Here is an 18960-nt window from a genome sequence, read left to right as displayed (position 1 = left end):
TTCATTCCACTGATTCCTGGGTCTGTATTTTTGGTTTTTGTTTTGATTTTTTTTTTTGCCAGTAACATGCTACTTTTATCGCAGTAGCTTTATAGTGACTTCATGTCAGAGATTATGGTATCTCCTGTTTTGCCTTTCTTGCCCAGAATTGCTTTACCTATTCTAGGTTTTTCCTGGTACCAAATGAATTTTAAGATTGCTTTCCCTAGTTCTGTGAAGTATTCAGTTGGTAGTTTGATCATGATTTCATTAAATCTATATGACAGTTTCGGAAGTATGGCCATTTTCACTATATTGGTTCTGCATATCCAAGAATAAGGAATATCTTTCCATTTTATGATATTGTCTTTGAACTCCCTTTTCAGAGCACTATAGCTTTCAATGGAAAGGGCTTTTACTTCCCTCATTAGATTGATTCATAAGTATTTCATTCTTCTTGATGCTATTAGGAAAGTTGTGGTTTTCCTAAGGTCTCTCTCAGTGAGTTTGTTATTCATGTATAGGAATGCTATTGATTCTTGTGTGTGGACTTTGTATACTGCTACACTGCCAAGTTTCAGTATTAAATCTAGGAGTCTTTGGTAGAGTTTTATGGGTCTTCTATGTAGAGTATCATGTCACCAGAAAATAAGCATAATTTAACTTCTTCCTTTCTTACCCATATTCTTTTTATTTCTTTGTCTTGTGTAATTGCTCTGGCTAATGTTTCCAGAGCTATATTGAATAGGAATGGTGATAATGGACATCCTTGTCTTGTTTGCAATTTTAGAGTGAAAGATTTCAGGTTTTGACCATTTCATATGATGTTAGATGCTGGCTTGTCATTGATGGGTTTTATCAGATTGAAATAAAGACCTTCTATTCCAATTTTCTGTAAGATGTTTATCCTGAGGCGGTTTTGGACTTTGTCTAATGCTTTTGCTGTATCTATTGTGATGATCATGTGATTTTTGTCTTTGGATCTGTTAACGTGGTGTGTTACTTTTTTTGATTTGCATATGTTGAACAAAAAAGGGCTGGGGATGTAGCTTGGTGTAAAGGTCCTTGGTGCAAAATCCCCAGTACTGCTAAAAGTTCATACATTTTGGAGGTAGGTACTGGACTCTAGCTAAAAGTAACAGTGGAAGAGAAAATCAGGAAAATTTTAAAAATTGAGCCTGTGGATGCTGGACAAGTAAAGATAGTGCTTCAGAGTTCTCATCCTTGCTAAATTTCACTCTTTCCTCCAAAATCTGATGAAAAAGAGGAAGTAAAATACATAAAGTAAAAGAATAGACAATGTATTTATTTAATCAGAAAAACTGAAAAATATAAGAGGTTAACTGAGGATTGCAAATTGTTTTTTTAAAAATGTACTTGAAACTATGCTATTGAAAATATTTAAGGGGCTGGGGATTTAGCTCAGCGGCAAAGCGCCTGCCTGGCAAGCGCAAGGTCATGAGTTCGGTTCCCGGTACCAGACAAAAAACCAAAACCAAAAAAAAAAAAAAAGAAAATATTTAACACTGCAATTCAGTGTGCGTCTAGTGTATGCTTAATTATGGTCCTTTAGACTGCTGTAAAGTGATGCACAAACAGAAGTGGTAGCTAAGGAAACATGGGAATATTAAGTATCGAGCTTTAATAAATGGCTAAACTATTTAATATCTCCATATGGAAAAAACAAAGGTAGAAGGCTTGACTAACTCACAGCTCAGGTTATTTTCATCTCCCTATCACATATTAATTCCCTTGTCATTGGTATGATATACAATCTTGTCAGGACTATCTGGATTACTAAGTGTATGTAGGAGGAGTTCTCTTGATACAACTGACTATCTTTTTAAAGGCCAAATCAGCATTTTCAGAAATTTTCCACAAAGCCTGTCCTTATACTTTCTGACCACTAGAATTGTATCCTACACCAGTTCCTACATCAAGCCTTTCACAGGATATGGCATGGGTTTTGACAAACCAGAACTTACCCAGGTAAGGCCAGGAGAGTTCCACAGGTCCTCATTCTTACTGGTGGACACCAAATTCTGAACATTGTCAGATTTCAGTAAAGAAGAGAAAAATGGGGATGGTAAATGGGCAGCTAAAGATTCTGACATTAGCAAATAATGGTGTCTACCACACTAAGTAAAAGAATATTTAAATGCTTTCACATTTATTTAATGCATCTGACTCTTCTGATTTGCTTGATATAAATTTAGATTTTCCCGGTTTGTTAACTTGAAAAATTTAACCCTCAAGTGTTTGCCTTTAATATGTGAATACTGTTTATCTGCTCAATTTCAAGAGAAAAATGAAACCTGAAGTACTTGTAAAACAATAAAATATTTCATTATTGAAAACAATTTAATTTTCAGAGCATTCGTTTTGAGATGAATGTGTTTATTAAAGTAGTTAAGAAACTACACTTCTGAATTATTAGAATTCATTTTATAATATATATTTTATAGCAATCATAATGCCTACAATATTGAGTTTTCTGAATACTACTATAAAAATGAGAGAAATTTAGACAGAATCATGTTATAAAATTATATAAAAGTTAATAATCTTATGAAAATAAGTCATAATGTCAGAAGAGTAAATACCATAGTCTTACAAAATAATAATATTAGGATCTAGTTGGTAGGATCATTTGAAAGTTCATTCAGCCTTGATTTATGCATATTTATTGTTATAATAGCTGGGGTATAACAAAAACAGGCACAATGAAATAAAGGATAGCTTTTATAGACACAAACAAAACCAGAGAGAAGATATGTAGAAAAGAAAATGTCATATTTAATAGCAAAAGTAAATGCAATACTGTGGCTAAACATTCTAAGAAACACTTTAAACCTGTATGAGAAAAAAAATTAAAACAGTGTTGAAGGAAGGAAATTAGAGTTGAGCAAGTAAAAAATGCATATAGGAAGACTGAACTGCGGTAAAGTTTCTGTTTCAGGTGAATTAATTTATAAACATAAAGATTAAGTAAATGTCTTATCAAGTTGTTTGGGTTTTTTCTGGATTAGATAATTATTGACAAAGTTCATTTTAGGAAGTAAAAATAATAGGATGATCTTACAACAATGCACAATTACAGTTGGAGAAGAGCTATTTCTACCATGTATTTAAATATGCTGTGAAGCCTTTCTAATTCAAATTTTGGTGTTAGGGCCTGAATGGACAAAGAAACAGATTTTAATAATCCAGAAAAAGAGAAAGTCATGCATGAAAATTTAATATGTAATAATGACAGCACTTTAGATCAGAGAAGATGATTGCTGTATGTTACAAATAAAATATCCAACAGCTATATTTAAGACAGCTATATGGAAGAAAACAAAACTTCGATTCATTCTTCACACTACATACAAGATAAAATTCAAGCTGATCAAATATTTACCTATAGAAAATAAAATTATGCAACTACTAATAGAAAACGTGGATAAAACCTGATACTCTCAGAATGGGGAAACGTTTTTCTAATGGTGGTTCAGAATCCAGAATTAATAAAGGAAGAAAAATCAGTAAACTTTTTAGGAGAAATTTAATAAAATATTTTGGAAAAATAAAAGGAAAGTAAAAATGACAAATTGAGACATATTTGCAAGCAATATCAAGGTACTTATATTAATAGTGTTTTTAGAAATATAAAAGGAAATGAACAGTGTTTCATTAAAAAAGGCTACATTTTTAACACTTTGCAGAAAAAGAAAGTATTTATCTCTCCATATGCAAAGATGTTCAGCCTCGCACATAAAAAATGCACATAAAAATCCACTGTCGTAGTCTTTCTCAAATACCTGATTTAATTTCAAGTTTAACCATATAGTACTCTGTTGGTAAGGTTACAGGAAAATATACATTCTCCTCTATTGCACATAGGACAGCAAAATGGTGAAATCCTTCAGAGAAGGTTCACCAATTCATAGTAAAAGCATAGATTAATTTACATTTTAACAATAAACCTTACTTCTAGAATGTATCCCAAAAATATCCAAAAGTTGAAAAAAGTACATATGCAATGCTATTAATTACATTATGGTTTTTAGCTTATTTATTAGATAAGCTTGGTATTCTGAGAATATTATTTATGTATTGTGGGATAAAGCAAATGAATAATCATGGCACTTTCCTTAAGATCCAGCATTTTCTTTTTAAGAGAAAGTGTGTAAGGTGTCAAGATTGAGAAAAGACCGCAGTCTTGAGTTGGATTTGAGAATAGCACTATGAGTCTGTGGTGCATTTTATCTTGGAGAAACAAATCCTCTTCATACACTCTCAGGCCATTACACTGATGACCTACGGTGGGCTTAAGATTGATTGGCATTTTAATGAGAGTCACATAGAACACAAAGTGTCTGGAATATGAGATATTAATATGTACTCTAAAGGAAAAATACACAGCTGGGTGTGGTGGCACATGCCTGAAATCCCAGCAGTCTGGCAGCAGGACCAGGAATATTACCAGTAAGAATCCAGTGTGGGCAACTTAGTGAGACCTGTCTCAAAATTTTAAAATGAAGAAATACAAAGGGGTAGTGGGGTTATAGCTCAGTGCAAAGGCCCTAGCTTCAATCCCCATTGCAAAAAAAAAAAAAAGGGAATAAATTTAGTAAATTCTGAATTTATCCATGGAGATCATACTTTAGAACATAATATTAAAGGTTCTAAAAAAGTGTCAGTAAAGAAACCTAAAGATTATTTCAATATGGTGCGTGACAAGAGCCACTTATATATTTTGCAGGGGAAGGGTATAGTGTTGTGGGATTCCCACTGTTTCTGTGTGACACAAATGTGCCATAGAAAACAATTTTGGAAATATCACTGTGCAAGTGAAATGCAATCTGTGGGCAATTATTCTTCATAAAGGGAAGAGCAGTCTAACGAGAACCATTGGCACCGTGTACTTATCGAATACATAATTTAATACAAGAGTTGCTCAGTGTCTGCTAGAGGATAGATGCTCCATGTTGTGATGCATGCTGGGGATTATAAGAGAAAAAGCAAAAATAAAAACCTCAGAGAGAGCTACTGAGAAAACTTGAAAGTACACTGCTATCATTAACGCTAGAAGGTTAGTACGTTTTATAGGAAATTTTAATTGAGATTTATGTGTCAGAGAGTTTTGAATTGTCTCTTAGAGGAAGGAGAACTAAATCATAATGAGTGAAAGCAAGGAGGAAGGACAGTCTTAGCAAAGCAGAAACAATGAGCAAAGATAGATTAAACAAACAATAGCTATCTCAGTTTAGAAGAAAAAATGCACAGAAAGAGCCCCGTAGTGTCAAGCAGTCAGAAGAACACGGGCTCTGGGATCTATGAAGCCTGAGTTGTCATTAGCGCTATACTTCAAAATGATATTGGGAAGATCAGTGAATTTCTATAAAATTTATCTTCCCCATGAGTAGAAAGAGAATAAATAGTCTGTAGCTCTAAAATTAAAAATTAAAATAATTGTATTGCTTCCGACACAGCACGGGCACTTAATGAATATTTGTTTGTGTCATTACGAAGCAGGTGGGGACAAATGATCAATGGCTGTTTTTGTCCGGGGAGGAGATTTAGATCTTCTCTGTGGAGAACCATTGAAGAATTCTCAGCATGGAGAGCAGATGATCAGAAGTAGTTTCTGAACATGAACATGAAGGAATGTTCATAGCTGAAGGGAGACAGCTAGCATTGCATCCAGATGAAAGGTGAAATTGATGAACCGGGTCATTGGTAAGGTGTCCAAAACTGTGCAGTGTTTCAGAGCTAGAACTGACAGGACTGCTACGTATGGGAGGGTGGGAAGTAGAAAAAAGAATGAATGATGACAGAAGAGTTTGTAGCTGGAGTAACTGAGTGTCTAATTCAGACAGCAAACACAGCAGGTACAGTAGGTATGTAAGAGGTAATGAGTTAATGTGGAGAATGTAGTGTGTTTTCTATTATTTCCTTGTTGGCTTTTTCAGAGCAAGCAAGCTTTGAAGATTTGAACATGACAACTCAGGTTCTGACCCAAAAATGCTTTGATTCTCTGGGACCATTATATTTTGAATTTATTACACTCATTGCCAATGCTGTCACTGTGATCCTTTCAGGTTTTACTTCTAACATCTATCTAACAACTTAAAATAGTTAGTGTAATGTAGTCCAAAGTAAAATACCAGCAGCTATTGAAAAAATCTGACATGATTGCCAACTGTGGATTTGTCAGTTGCAGTCTTATACTCCTTAAGTTTGTTTTCTTTGTACATAATTGAAAGTAAATGCACATTTAAGATCTACTCAAAAACGAGTCTTTGTGTGTGTTTCTTGTTTAAATGTGCAGGACAGGAGAGAATTGGGAAAGACTCCAACTATGAGCAGGAGGGTAAAGTTCAGTTCGTGATCGATGCGGTCTATGCCATGGCTCATGCCCTTCATCATATGAACAAGGACCTCTGTGCTGATTACCGGGGAGTTTGCCCAGAGATGGAACAAGCTGGAGGCAAGAAGCTATTGAAATATATCCGCAATGTTAACTTCAATGGTGAGTCTCCCATATCCATGCTGCTCTGTATCCTAATCAGTTGGCATTTTGTGTTTCATTAAGTTCTATTGGTGTATTGTTATTTACTCCTTTGAGTAACCTAGTTTCTTATAATTTCAAATAATCGAATCAATTCATGAAGAAGTGAAGGAATGAATGAATGAATATATATTTAGGGCTATAGATTGTTGTCTTGTTTTTGAAATATGTTGTACAAAGTGAAATTCTGGGGCTGAGGATTTAGCTCAGCGGCACACAGCCTCTGGCAAGCACAAGGTCGTGAGTTCGATTCCCAGTACCGGAAAAAAAAAAAAAAATACAAAGTGAAATTCTTTTTTGGTGAAAGGGGATAAGTGAATAAAGAGAGAAGTTGAAAGGAAAGGGATATTTGATGTAGTTACATGCCCTATTGAAGTAATGGTTGTGATGATGACAACTGTATCTTCAGTTGCAAGTCTATGGGTCAAAATAGAAAACTCTGCTATAAATTAAAGAAAAAAGTATAACTGGATAGGAAAAATAATCAAATAACATAGACTGCATGAGGGGAACCTCTGTTTTCTGATGATACCTTCTAGATATAGTCTTTTCTTTCAATGCTTCACATACCCAAAACTGGGCAAATAATTTCAATAAACCTGAATATGTAACAAAAAATTCAATAGAATTGATAACAAATAATTCTAACTCTATTACAATGAATACCATAATCAACCTGAAAAAAACACAACAATGAAATAAATTTTGGAAAATCATATAAGACTAGAGACAAAATAACTATATTCAGATATTGCATGGTAGCTAGTAAAACTTGTAATTTTTCATAATTCTAAAACTAACTTATATAGACACCATAATAGACAATGTAAGAAAATAAGTAAATATAGTGAGAACCAGGTTTCTCATTGTCCAAGATAAAAATTACTGACAAAATATCACAGAGAACTAGAATGAGCACTGTTGTATTGGATTAGACTCACATATATCAGGATGAATTCACATACATGCCAGTGTGTGGATAGAGGCATGGACATGCTACGGATGTGTGTCTGAGTGTACGCCTGTACGTACCACATAGGTCTGTCCCCTGGGTGGGCCTGGGAGCAACGATACCCCAGAAGAAACGAGCACATGCAGCACTCATATCACATTTAAAAATAGAATGGTTCTTCAGTAAAAAGAACTGAAGCTGCCCAGAGAGAGAGCAGAATCCAGAGCCAGTGCAGGGAAAGCACAAGTTGAGCTTGAGTCATACCATGCCGGAAGTGAGAGTCAGCGCTGGCTGTATAGTGATAGCAGGGCTGCTTGCAGAACATAAGAAAGTGCTCCACAGCTAATGGGGTCATGGTGAGGGGCGCAGGAACCACCTTGGAAGACATGCCATTGCCCAATCCTGGGACCACAAAGGATTTTAACTCAAAGTAAAATAAATATTCATAACCCATATTGATGTAAATGAATAATTGAATTAAATAAACAAATGCATGAGTGTAGGTAGCATGACAGAATGCCAAAAAGATAAAAATGCAAAATGACTATTTTGAAAGTCCTCAGTAATCATTATTGCAGGCAATAATCATTGATGGATGCTAAAATTATTGAGTTAAAGTATAATGAGAAAAAAAATTTGCATAGTTTCAAAGTATCTTTAATCAAGATATATATTGATTATCAAGGGTTGAGTAATAGCTTCGTAGTGGAGAAAGCTGGATAATAGCCCTTTGAACAAGTATTCAAGGTGGAAATCACTCTTAATGAGACTTTTCAGCATCGTATGTGTCTTGATGTGATACACTGGCAATGTTACAGCATCCGTTCTGTGGTTTTATAGCCAAAACACTTCTAGGTTAAGCTGGGTGCTTGGCACATGCCTATCATACCAGCTGCTCAGGAGGCTGAGGCAGGAATATCACAGGAGCTCAGGAGTTCAAAGCCAGCCTGGGCAACATAATGAAATTCTATCTTTTAGGGGAAAAAAAAGTGCTCAGGTCATGAGCAAAACAGATGAAAGAACTGTTCTAGATGAGAAGAGACAAAAAAGGTATTATTATCAAATGTAATATAGGAATGACTGATCTTAAGCCAGAAAAAGGACAATAGTGGGACAATAGAGGAATTTTAATAAAATTTGCATTTTATTGGCACAGTTTTAATAGCACAGTATTGCTTTCCTGGTTTAGATAGGTGCGTCTCCAGTTGTAAGCAACAATCCATTTAGATCCACAGTGCTGCACCGATTTTACAGGAGTTAGTATCTGGATGCAGTTATCTGATTTGATGATTAAAATTCTCTGATGACCACATTTAAAATTTAATGCCTAATTTTAAAAACTCGCAACCACTCAGGAGACTGAAGTAGGAAGAGTTTGAGGCCATACTGGGCCACTTAGTGAAAGAAAATTTAAAAATTTAAAAAAATATAAAAAGGCTGTGAATGTAGCTCAATCCTTCCTGTATTCAATCTCCAGTACCACAAGAAAATGATAATATTAAATATTTGAATCAGTGAACATAGAACATCTTTCCATGTCTTCTTCAATGTCTTTCTTGAATATGTTTCTGTATATAAGTCTTGCATATCCTTCATTAAAATTTTTCTTAGATATTTTTATGCCATTGTAAATGGGAATATTTTAACATTTCTTTTGGGGGGTAATTTGCATAAGTGTATAAGAATGTTACTTATTTCTGTATATTGATTTTGTATCCAGAATCTTTCCTTAATTTATTTATTAGCTCTAAGTGCTTGAGGGCACCATTAGAAATTACCGTGTACAAAATCTTGTCGTCTGCAAAAAAAGAGGAAGACAGAAATGACTGTTCATAAAACTAGAATAAACTCAACTACGAATCATCTTCTTTTTGTGTTTTTTTTTTTCAGACTTTACAGAATCTCCTGAGAACAAATTTTCCCTAAACCAAGCAAAAATAAATTGGATTATTTTTCACACAGTAAATTACATATGCTGAGGTCAGCTTTGGGATTTTGTATTCTAGCCTATGGATATTTGTGATCGTTCTTACACTAGTGACCAAAAACATTTGTTGTGGGAATTTTCTTGGCAATTCTTATCTGAATCTTCTTCCATTCAATGATTATAGACTCATTTTGTGTAGAGCATCATGACTGCTAGTGTCAGGCCGGCTGAACTAGACCCGGGGCTTATGTAAATGCTATGATTACTTTACGCTAGAAAAGGTCCCGAGGACTTTGTATGTGTTAGCTTACATATTCTCCAAAGCAGCATGATGGTGCAGGTACTGTTATTTTTTCCTTTTTATTAGGAAACCTACAGAGAAATTAAAAATCATAATGTCCAAGTAAAACCTCAGAGCAAAGAGCTCTAACTCCACAATCTGCTTCCTTGACCATTATGCTTTTAGTGGCTGAGAGGAAGGACTTCCTGCCTCATTCCTGCTGGCCCATTTTAGGCCTGAGCTTCTGTGGTTGTGCACTGTCATTTTCTCCTCTTGTCATCGTCTTGCTCTGTGGCCCACGTGGTCTGTGTTTGAAGTTACCTTGTTTCTTCCTTAGGGGCAGCCAGGAGACATTTGGCTTCCACCTCATTGCAACATACAGTGACTCAGGGCTCAGAAGTTTTGTGAGGCAAAGAAACTATGCTCTGTTTAATCAGTGGCTCCCCTTTCACTTTAAGTGAGAAAATGTTAGAGGCAAAAAACTTGAAATGTTTTACTCATTTAGTTTTCTGAGTTTTAGGTACAGAAATCAAATTGTGGAGAGGAGAAAGTATTTGTGTAGACTTCACAGCTAGCAAATGACCGAGACAGGTCTAAAACTCAGATCTCTTTCCAGTCCATCTTAGCCTCTTTTTTGCATATTTTAGGCAAATTTTTATATTTCTTCATCTCAGTAAGCTTGATTGTGCTGCTCTGGTACTTCAGTAAGTAATTTCACTTACCCTTAGGAGTTTTGATGCATACCGGCAGAATTCAATTTAATGACTCTGACCTTCACATTTACCAAAGCATCAATTTTGGAAACGACAGAGTGTCCTAGAAGTTTTCCAAAAGCTTTACCAAGTACTTAACCTCCTCTTATGAATGGGGAAAAATATGGCTACCTTAGTCTGCATCACTCCTCACTACCTTTCCCTGCCTCCCAAATCAGTGTAAAGTCCTCAGCATCAATTTGTTTTCATCTCTATGTTGGTCCAGGCACCCAAAAGTTCCAAATGTAGTTGCAGTGTCTTGGACACACACCTTAAAAGAATTGCTATGTAACATATCTAATCTGGAGTGTGTCTATCCTTAGATTTCCAGAAGAGAAATAAAGGGAGGGTATTCTTTGTTAAGACGTTGCATTTCACATGCTCTTCTTTCAAAATGTAAGCACTCTTTATCCCAAGGTAAGAGCTATGTTTCCCTCTTCTGAATCTGGGTAAGGCTATGATTAATTTGGACATAACATTATGTGACTTCTAAAACATAAAAGGTAGTGGTAAGGCTCAGCATGGTTCTCTTGCAATATTTGTAGTATAAGCACAGCAGATGCTCTACTCAGGGGCATGTGTATGTGTTCTGACCAAATCCCCAGAGAAAGTGCCAGCACCCAGCTGTCACACAAGTGAGCTTCAAGCTGCCTTCACTGGTGTGAATGCACCAGAGAGGAACTCTCTCCACCCATCCCTAACTAGACTGCAGGATTTGTGTTATTGTTTGGAGCACTAAGATTTAGGGTGGTTTGTTGGCAGAAAGTGGTAATGAGAATGCATATCAATGCAGCCTTTCTAGACTCTGTAATCTGATGGTAGAATGGAAACAGAAAACATCTTAGGTATTTAATTGGGACACTGTTTTGACATCTGGGCACTCTGAATTACCGTCCCTTCCCTATTTAGAAAGAAACTTCAGACATTGTTATCCAGCAGAGCAGATTTCAGAGTTGGGTATTCTGTGTCATCCATTTTTCCCTCCCTGCCCCTCTTCTTGTCAAGAACTTTAATTTCTTTTGCCTTAGTGTACATGCTTTCTAGCCCCGATACTTTTTGGAAATCTCTGTAGGTAGTCTTCTCCCCTTTGAAGCGTTCTTTCTCTTTTTCTGGAATTCTTTTCAAAATATAGAATTCACTGAACACAATACATCTTTTTTTCTTTGAAGGTGTTGAGGAGTGTTTTTAAAAAGTGTATATGGAAAAAACTGGAAATAATAAGCCAACTGCATTATAGAATCCACCCAGAAGGTCAAAATTGCACAATATGCTATTGCAAGTGATCACTTAGATAAAGTAATTCAGCTCTATTGCCTTCGTTTTTTAACATGAACTTTAATGAGAATGGAAAGGGCAAGACAAAAATCATTTCTTCTCACAAAGATTGTAAGAAAGGATACAGGTGAGGTGGTGTGTTCCTTTCTGATGAATATTTAGCTGGTATGCTTGAGATCTTTTGGAGCCCCAGGCCTCCAGTACTGTCTCTTTTCTTAAAGATTATGAAAAGCTTGAGACCTATTATTTAATGAATAGAAGCTGTAGAATTTATAGCAAAGCACAACATGGATCTTAGCAACTAGTGTGAAAAAGAAAAGTATTTGAATTTTTATGTCTTCCTGAGAAATGGTAGTATTCTTTTATCTTGCTAATATGAAAAATTCAGATTTTATTTCTTCTTTTGTACTTGGAAGACCTATTAAAAGCAGAGTCAATATTAATTTTTTTCCTGATTCATGTTGTTTTGTTGTTTGTTTTTTCCTTGTATTGGGAAGGTTTGTGTAGATTCTTACACACAGAGGGCTTGAAAGATTTCTGTCATGATCAAGTGGGTGCTTGTACATCTCTGGGGACAGCAGCTAGGTAAAACAGAGATACATATTGAAATTGTACCTTTGACTCCTCACAGATTAGGCCATTGACACAAATTGCTCTTTGACACTTAGTGCCCAGTCCCAAAGTGGGCTCAGTCCTGCTGCTTGTTAAAAAGAAAATGTTTCTATCAGAGCAGAGGTTGTAATTAGATACCAGCTAGAAGAGACGACATTGTTACACTGGGAAAGACATGAACCTGGTTTACAGAAATCATGCCTGCTGTCTGGGTCTAAGATATCAGCAGGTAAAACCATGATGGAAATAAAAACAAGGGAAAATTATTACAAAGTCAGGTGCAGTAGTGTGTGTCTCTAAGACCAGCAAGTATAGAGGCTGAGGCATAAAGATCTTGAGTTCAATGCCAGCTTGTTGAATCTCTCTCCAAAACAAAACAAAACAAAAAAACATAAAAATCATTACCATCTACCAAGTATTTATTACATAAAAGACCCAGAAGTAAATATACATAATCCTCCCTTGTTTGACAACAGACATATTTTAGACTGTTTGGACTTACAACCCACCGCTCAGACTTATGACCCACATTTGCACTTACAACACAGGAATGTGAGTGGCAGTGGAACTTTATTGTGGCTTCTTCTACAATGCAGTACTGTAATTTTTTCTGATTATACAGTACTATAGTTTTACATTCTGTTATGTTGCAGTACTGCATGTAAGAGTTATGCAAATAAAACCAAGTCATTAACTTGGAGCTTCCTTTGGCCATTTCTTGTTCTCAGTATTGTGATGTACATATTATATACAACTCCTCATTTAGTAACCGATTCATTTAATAACCTAGTTACAGTAGTGGAATTCAGTTGTTAAACAAGGAGTGTCTGTACAATGAGTATGTTCTCAGAGTTAAACCTCACTCTAACCCTATGAGAATTTATTATAAGTGATGCTTGGTAGAATGAAATTGAATACTGTACACTTTTAAGGACAAAGGCGCACACATATTATTAAATAGTAAACCTGGATTTCAAGCACATTTTAAAAGACTGAAAAGTAAATTACTTACTGCTATTCTGGTTTAATTAGCTGAGTAACTGGGACAAGTGTGTCCCCCTCTCTGGACCTAAGTGTGCTTTCTCATCTGTACAGTTAGGAAGCATGATGTTCTGTAACCTGCTGTTCTATATTGGTTTCCTATTACTACAATAAAGTTACTACAAACTAAATGGGTTATGTAACACCAATGTGTCAGCTCACAGTTTTGTAGTCCGGAAGTCCAGCACAGGTTCCAAGGGCCTTAGGTAAAGTAAAAGCAGGGCTGACTGCTTCTGGAGATGCTGGAGAGAATCCACTTTCTTGCCTTTTCTAGTTCCTGGAGACCACCTCAGTTCATGATCCATGCCTTGCTCCATTCTAGTGTTATATGTCCTGTGGGTCTGGGTTCTAGGGGTCCCCAGACTTATCCTCACCAGGCCTTTCTTTCTCTCTGATATACAAAGATGTGAGGAGTCAGAGGAGACCAGGGTGAAGTGAAAGTGTTTCATTATAGGTGTTGCGAGAGTAAGCTGTACAGGGCCTTTCTGCAGGAGTGAGCATTCACAGAGTTGGGTCACCACTGAATAGGGCAGCTGTTCGGTTTTATGGGGTAGGATCCCATCTTTACCCCTCTGAGGGTCAACACTTGACTCATTGGACATTGAGCTTGTTGCTAGGGGTTTGGGTTTGTGGTCTTGTAGGAGACTTTGGGTCGGCATGGCCACTTGATTAGGAGGGACAGTGTTGTCCACACAGAGACAGGTGTCAGAGCCACAAATATCAGCTTCAAGTCACAAAACTACTGAAAACTGTTTGTGCTCATAGCCACACAGAGACTATGTTTTGTATCTTCACAAACGAGCCCAGGTCTTTGTCCTAACCGTAACAGGGTCCCTTGTGCTCTACACCAGCTTCTTGCTTTTGGGATCCCATCGCTTTCTTCCACTTTGGGCTCCTCCCTCCCCGCTCCTGCTCATGACCACATTGTGCCCACTCAGACCATCCAGGATGATCTCCCATGGCATGGTTCTTAACTTCATCACACCAGCAAAGACCCCTTTGCCATAAAATGTACATTCACAGGTCTCAAGTGTTAGAACATGGAGATAATTAGACCATTACTCAGCCCGCCATCAGCTCTGATTCTTTTGTTCCTTTTTAATATTCAGTGGTGTCATAACGTCCTGCCACCAGTAACTGTAGAATGATGTGCAGCTCCTTAACTCCTCCTCCAGTTTGCCTGTAGTGCTGAATGCCTCTCTCCCTGTGTGATTACTTTCAGCATGAGGTTGCCACTTCATGTGCTCTTTATAACTCAGCACTGTCCCTTCCTTAATTCGTTATTTTAATTTCATGCTTATCCTGAGTGATTCCTGGTGTCAGATCACTGTCAATATCATGTTTTCTTCAAATTTGGACTGTTAGAAAACCTGTTTTAAGCGTGCTTTCTCCTGTCTAGTTAACATGCTGTCATAACTTTCATTCAAGGAATGGTGTTTCTGCATCTATCTTGCTGTCTTGTCAGCTTTGACCTACATATTTTAAGGCAGTCTCCACCCAGTTCCTGTATCTTTTAAGGCAGTGTCCACCCAGTTCCTGTTCTAGAGAGTTAAGGAGGTTTGTGTTCTAAACCACTGGACCATTTCTTTTTTCCTTCTCCATGCCTGGAAGCCCAGTAATACTCTCCACAGTTTCCAGGCTTGTCTCTGTGCTCTCTAAATCCAGCCATGTCCCAGGAAACCACCTGGGTAATACTCTGAATACCAGCACAGTCTCTGGCCTCCGGGACTCTCCCTGTCTCTCTTACTTCCTGTTTTCTGATTGAGCACTTATGTCCTCAATGCCCTGCGTCACTCTCTTCCCCTGAGTCCTGCTGTGAAGTGTGTTGTTCTTTTCTCTGGGATCTGTGAGCAATGAATTTCACCTTTCCACATTTCCAGTCTGAATCTCTCCCTCACTGCAGAACCTGACCCAAGTACCTCACTTAACCAACCACAACATATTTATATTTTCTTCTGCCCAAGTCATTAATGTGAATACTCATGGTGGCCCAAGTTCTGCAGAGGCTGGACCCATCGCTCGCCAGATGTCGAGCTCCACCACCCCTGCTGCCTAAGTTTATGATAAGCCATCATCAAACGTGCTGCATGCTCATTGCCAAACACTTTACCCCATCTCTCTCCATCACAAAGAGCAGTCGAACGTAATTCTGTTCTCAGTCATTCTATTATAACTTGCATGCGACCTATAAATTTACTTGTAAATGACAAGAAATAGTGTGTTGGTTTTGGATAAGAATATTAGCCAAGTATTAACCTGCAGATATATACTAGGAGCCCAGTGGTATTTTTCCTATTTCTATGGAACCATAAAAGAAATAGCACTCAGTTACTAATGTTTTATGATTATAACTGTTACTAAAACTAACCAAAACTCGTGTCTGCATTCCCTGTGTGTGTATATGTGTGTATATTATATTTATAGCCTATAACTGCACCAATCTAAACTGTTCCTTATTGACCATAATTTAGTGTTGTGTAAAAACTAAAATAATGATGACCATCATGATAAAATAGTCATTAGCAGCAGCAGGATTATGATAGAACTTAATGGCATCTCTGAAAAACAATATGTACAGTTTTTATTCTTTAGTAGGGAAAACAGTTTAGAATACACTTTTAAGAAAAGTTGACAGCTAGAACTGCTCAACAGTGGCAGGCATGTTGTCTTCCTGCCTTGTTTAATTAGCCCTCAGGCTCTGGTTATAATCTACCTATAAATTGTAGGACCATTTGGATTAACTTTTAAGCAGTTCAAATATTGTTCATCTAGTCCTGTGCAGTTCCATCACCGATAGCACGAGGGGTAGAAGAAATCTATTTTACTCTAAAATCTATGTTTTTCTTGTCTTCTTCAGGTAGTGCTGGCACCCCAGTGATGTTTAACAAGAATGGGGATGCACCTGGGCGCTATGACATCTTCCAGTACCAGACGACAAACACCAGCAACCCCGGCTACCGTCTAATTGGGCAGTGGACAGATGAACTCCAGCTCAACGTGAGTTCCACTGGTTCTTCTTCCCTTGTGTGACGAATAGTGTGAATTTTAATTTCCTCAGTCAGACAAGTGTTTTGTGCATATATAAGTGAGTATGCAATTTGTTACAGGATTTTTATAAGATTTTTATTATCACATTTATAAATATTTTTCAAGGGTTTACACTCTCGTTTCCTTTTCTCCTTTACTATTTTTTATTTGGTAATGATGTGACTTTCTTGTAATGATTTAAATGACTCATTTTGGCTTATACTGAGATTGAATAATTGCAGTGTTAACCCTTTCCATCACGTCTCCTCTTTTCTGTAAAATGTGACCTTTCATAAGCAGCCACTTGTTTACGTAAGGTTATGTCTTCCTCTACCAGGTGATGCTCCAGCTTGAAGACAGTCAGGTGGAGAGAGGGAGGGCAGAAGGGAGACAGAGGCAACAGAGAGAGGGAGACTAGAGAGAGAGCGAGATTTTTCCCTTCTTCAACCTCTTTGACCTATTTGGGCCTTGAGTGGAATGCAGACTCCTGTACATCAGGGCAGGCCCTTTCCTGGCCTCCGTCCACTGCTTCAAACAATTATCATATCCAGAAACTTCCTCACATTTGGAATAATACCTCTGGCCTAATCAAGTCAAGACACAAAATTAACCATCAGTCACTATACCAGCAAATTCTTTCTCTGTCTCTTGCAAAGCCGGCAATTCTGTCATTCACCTTCATCAGTAGGTATGTTAGAAAGCACAGTAGACATTGACGCTAAGTCTTTTTGGCCGAGGAAAACAGAATCAGTGTCTGAGAGTGGGTTAAGGGTGGGGATGTTTCCTGGTTTAAAAAAGGCAGTAGTGAAACCACTCCAAGTCACTTGCCTCATTTGCACATCATCCTGGCCTGGGTTTTACTTACACCTATCCAATGCTCCCTCTGCTGGGGTCCTCCAGCCAAATGAACTGACGTTAAGACTGAGTCTACAGATTATGATGCAGATTCAAAGAGTGGGTGAAGCCAGGTAGCAAGTGCCGTCCATGGCTGGGGAGCCCCCGAGAGGCCAAAGCTAAAGGAGCACCTGCAGCTGTCACAATAGCTGTGTTGAATAAGGCACACTAAACCTGTAAACAGAAGGGAAATATGAAAACAAAACGAACAAAAACCAAAAGATAAGCTCAAGATGCAGTGATCAGAAGCATACTCACAGCAGTATGGTGTAGCTGCCATGCCCAAAGTATTTACGTACTTGGTGTTGCTTGTGTGATACAAAAATGGGTCTACCAAGACTAAATATGCAAAGTCAAAGTCTGTATTACGTTTGAACAGCAGGGGGATTATTGTAAAACCCAGGAGGTTAAACAGGCTACTTAATTAATCTTTTTTAGTGTAAAATACAGCCCCAAAATTAAATCTCTGGCATGTATAATTTTTCTGTATGTAAGAGTATTTCCTACTGCCATTTATTAACTTCAGATATGATCTGGTCTCCTTAAGCACACTAATTTTAAGAATAAATACCAGCATTCATTTTATTTTTCTTTGTTTTCTATTTTCTCTCTCATGAGAACTGTATTTCACTGGCCATTCAATAAGTTTTTTTAAATCATTGTTGTTGTTAAAATACCTATGATGTAACAGGCACTGTAGACTGTGGTTAGGCAGCCAATGGAGAGTAAAATGAATAAAACTCCTGTTCCCATGTAATTAACTGTCTGGAATGGAATCAAAAGGTACACCAGTGAACAGACATGTATGCACTTTCTCCAAAGTGTAGCAGGAGAGATGATAGGAGACAGAGTCATGGAAGTAGAAATGAAGCTATCCACTGAATGAAAAGCTACAACTGAAAAAGGTAGGAGAGACCAAGGAAGTCAGAAAGCTGACAAGACTACAGAGTAATCAGTAATAAAGAGGGGCTAGTCAGAGGAAATGTAAGAGTTGTTAATGCCATTCCTTGTACGCTGTGGTAAACCTTGCTACTTTTATTTTTGAAGTGAATTTTAAAAATCACTAAAAGAGGTAATAAGTAAAGAAGTTACTGCATCATTTAGAAATAAAAATTACTTTTCTGGGTAGATAATGAACCAGAGGGGGGAAAGAGTGGGACTAGGAGGGGAACTAAGAGTTTATTGCAGTTGCTGGCCTAAAATAAGATGGATTTGCAAGGTATCATAGCACATATCAGTAGTCTCAGCACTCTGGGAGGCTGAAGCAAGAAGATCTCAAGTTTGAACCAAGCCTGGGAAAATTAGCAATTCAGTGAGACCATGCTTCAAAATAAAAAATGAATATAGGGCTGGAGACACAGCTCATTCTCAAAGCCCTGTGTTCCATCCATAGTACTAAAAATAATTATATATATATATATATATACACACACACACACACACAAAAATACATACACACACACACACATATATATATATATATAATCATAAATGTCAGTGTTTATTTCCAGAGTCTCAGTTCTATTCCATTGATCTATATGTCTATCCTATGCTAGTATCACAGTCTTGATTACTGCAAGTTTGCAGCAACTTTGAAACAAGAAAATGTCAGCTCTTTACTTCTATTCTTCCTTTACAAAATTGTTTGGCTGTTCTAAGTTCTCT

The 18960-nt window shown here is 37.1% G+C and overlaps 1 protein-coding gene across 3 annotated transcripts in view; it reads left to right on the top strand.

Annotated features, from left to right (window-relative positions):
- Positions 1-18960, top strand: part of Grm7 (glutamate receptor, metabotropic 7) — an 818896-nt gene that overhangs the window by 536217 nt on the left and 263719 nt on the right. For all 3 annotated transcript variants that reach the window (XR_001233876.1, XM_005383738.2, XM_005383736.2), the window contains exons 6-7: positions 6296-6496; positions 16232-16371. Coding sequence is in view for 2 of the 3 variants with exons in the window: in XM_005383738.2 (XP_005383795.1) it covers positions 6296-6496; positions 16232-16371 (341 nt within the window). In the remaining variant the exon portion in view is untranslated. The remainder of the gene's footprint in view (positions 1-6295; positions 6497-16231; positions 16372-18960) is intronic.

Source organism: Chinchilla lanigera, unplaced genomic scaffold (assembly GCF_000276665.1).
Source record: "Chinchilla lanigera isolate Chin_1 unplaced genomic scaffold, ChiLan1.0 scaffold00020, whole genome shotgun sequence".
NCBI lineage: Eukaryota > Metazoa > Chordata > Mammalia > Rodentia > Chinchillidae > Chinchilla > Chinchilla lanigera.
This window is presented reverse-complemented; position numbering and strand designations above follow the sequence as displayed.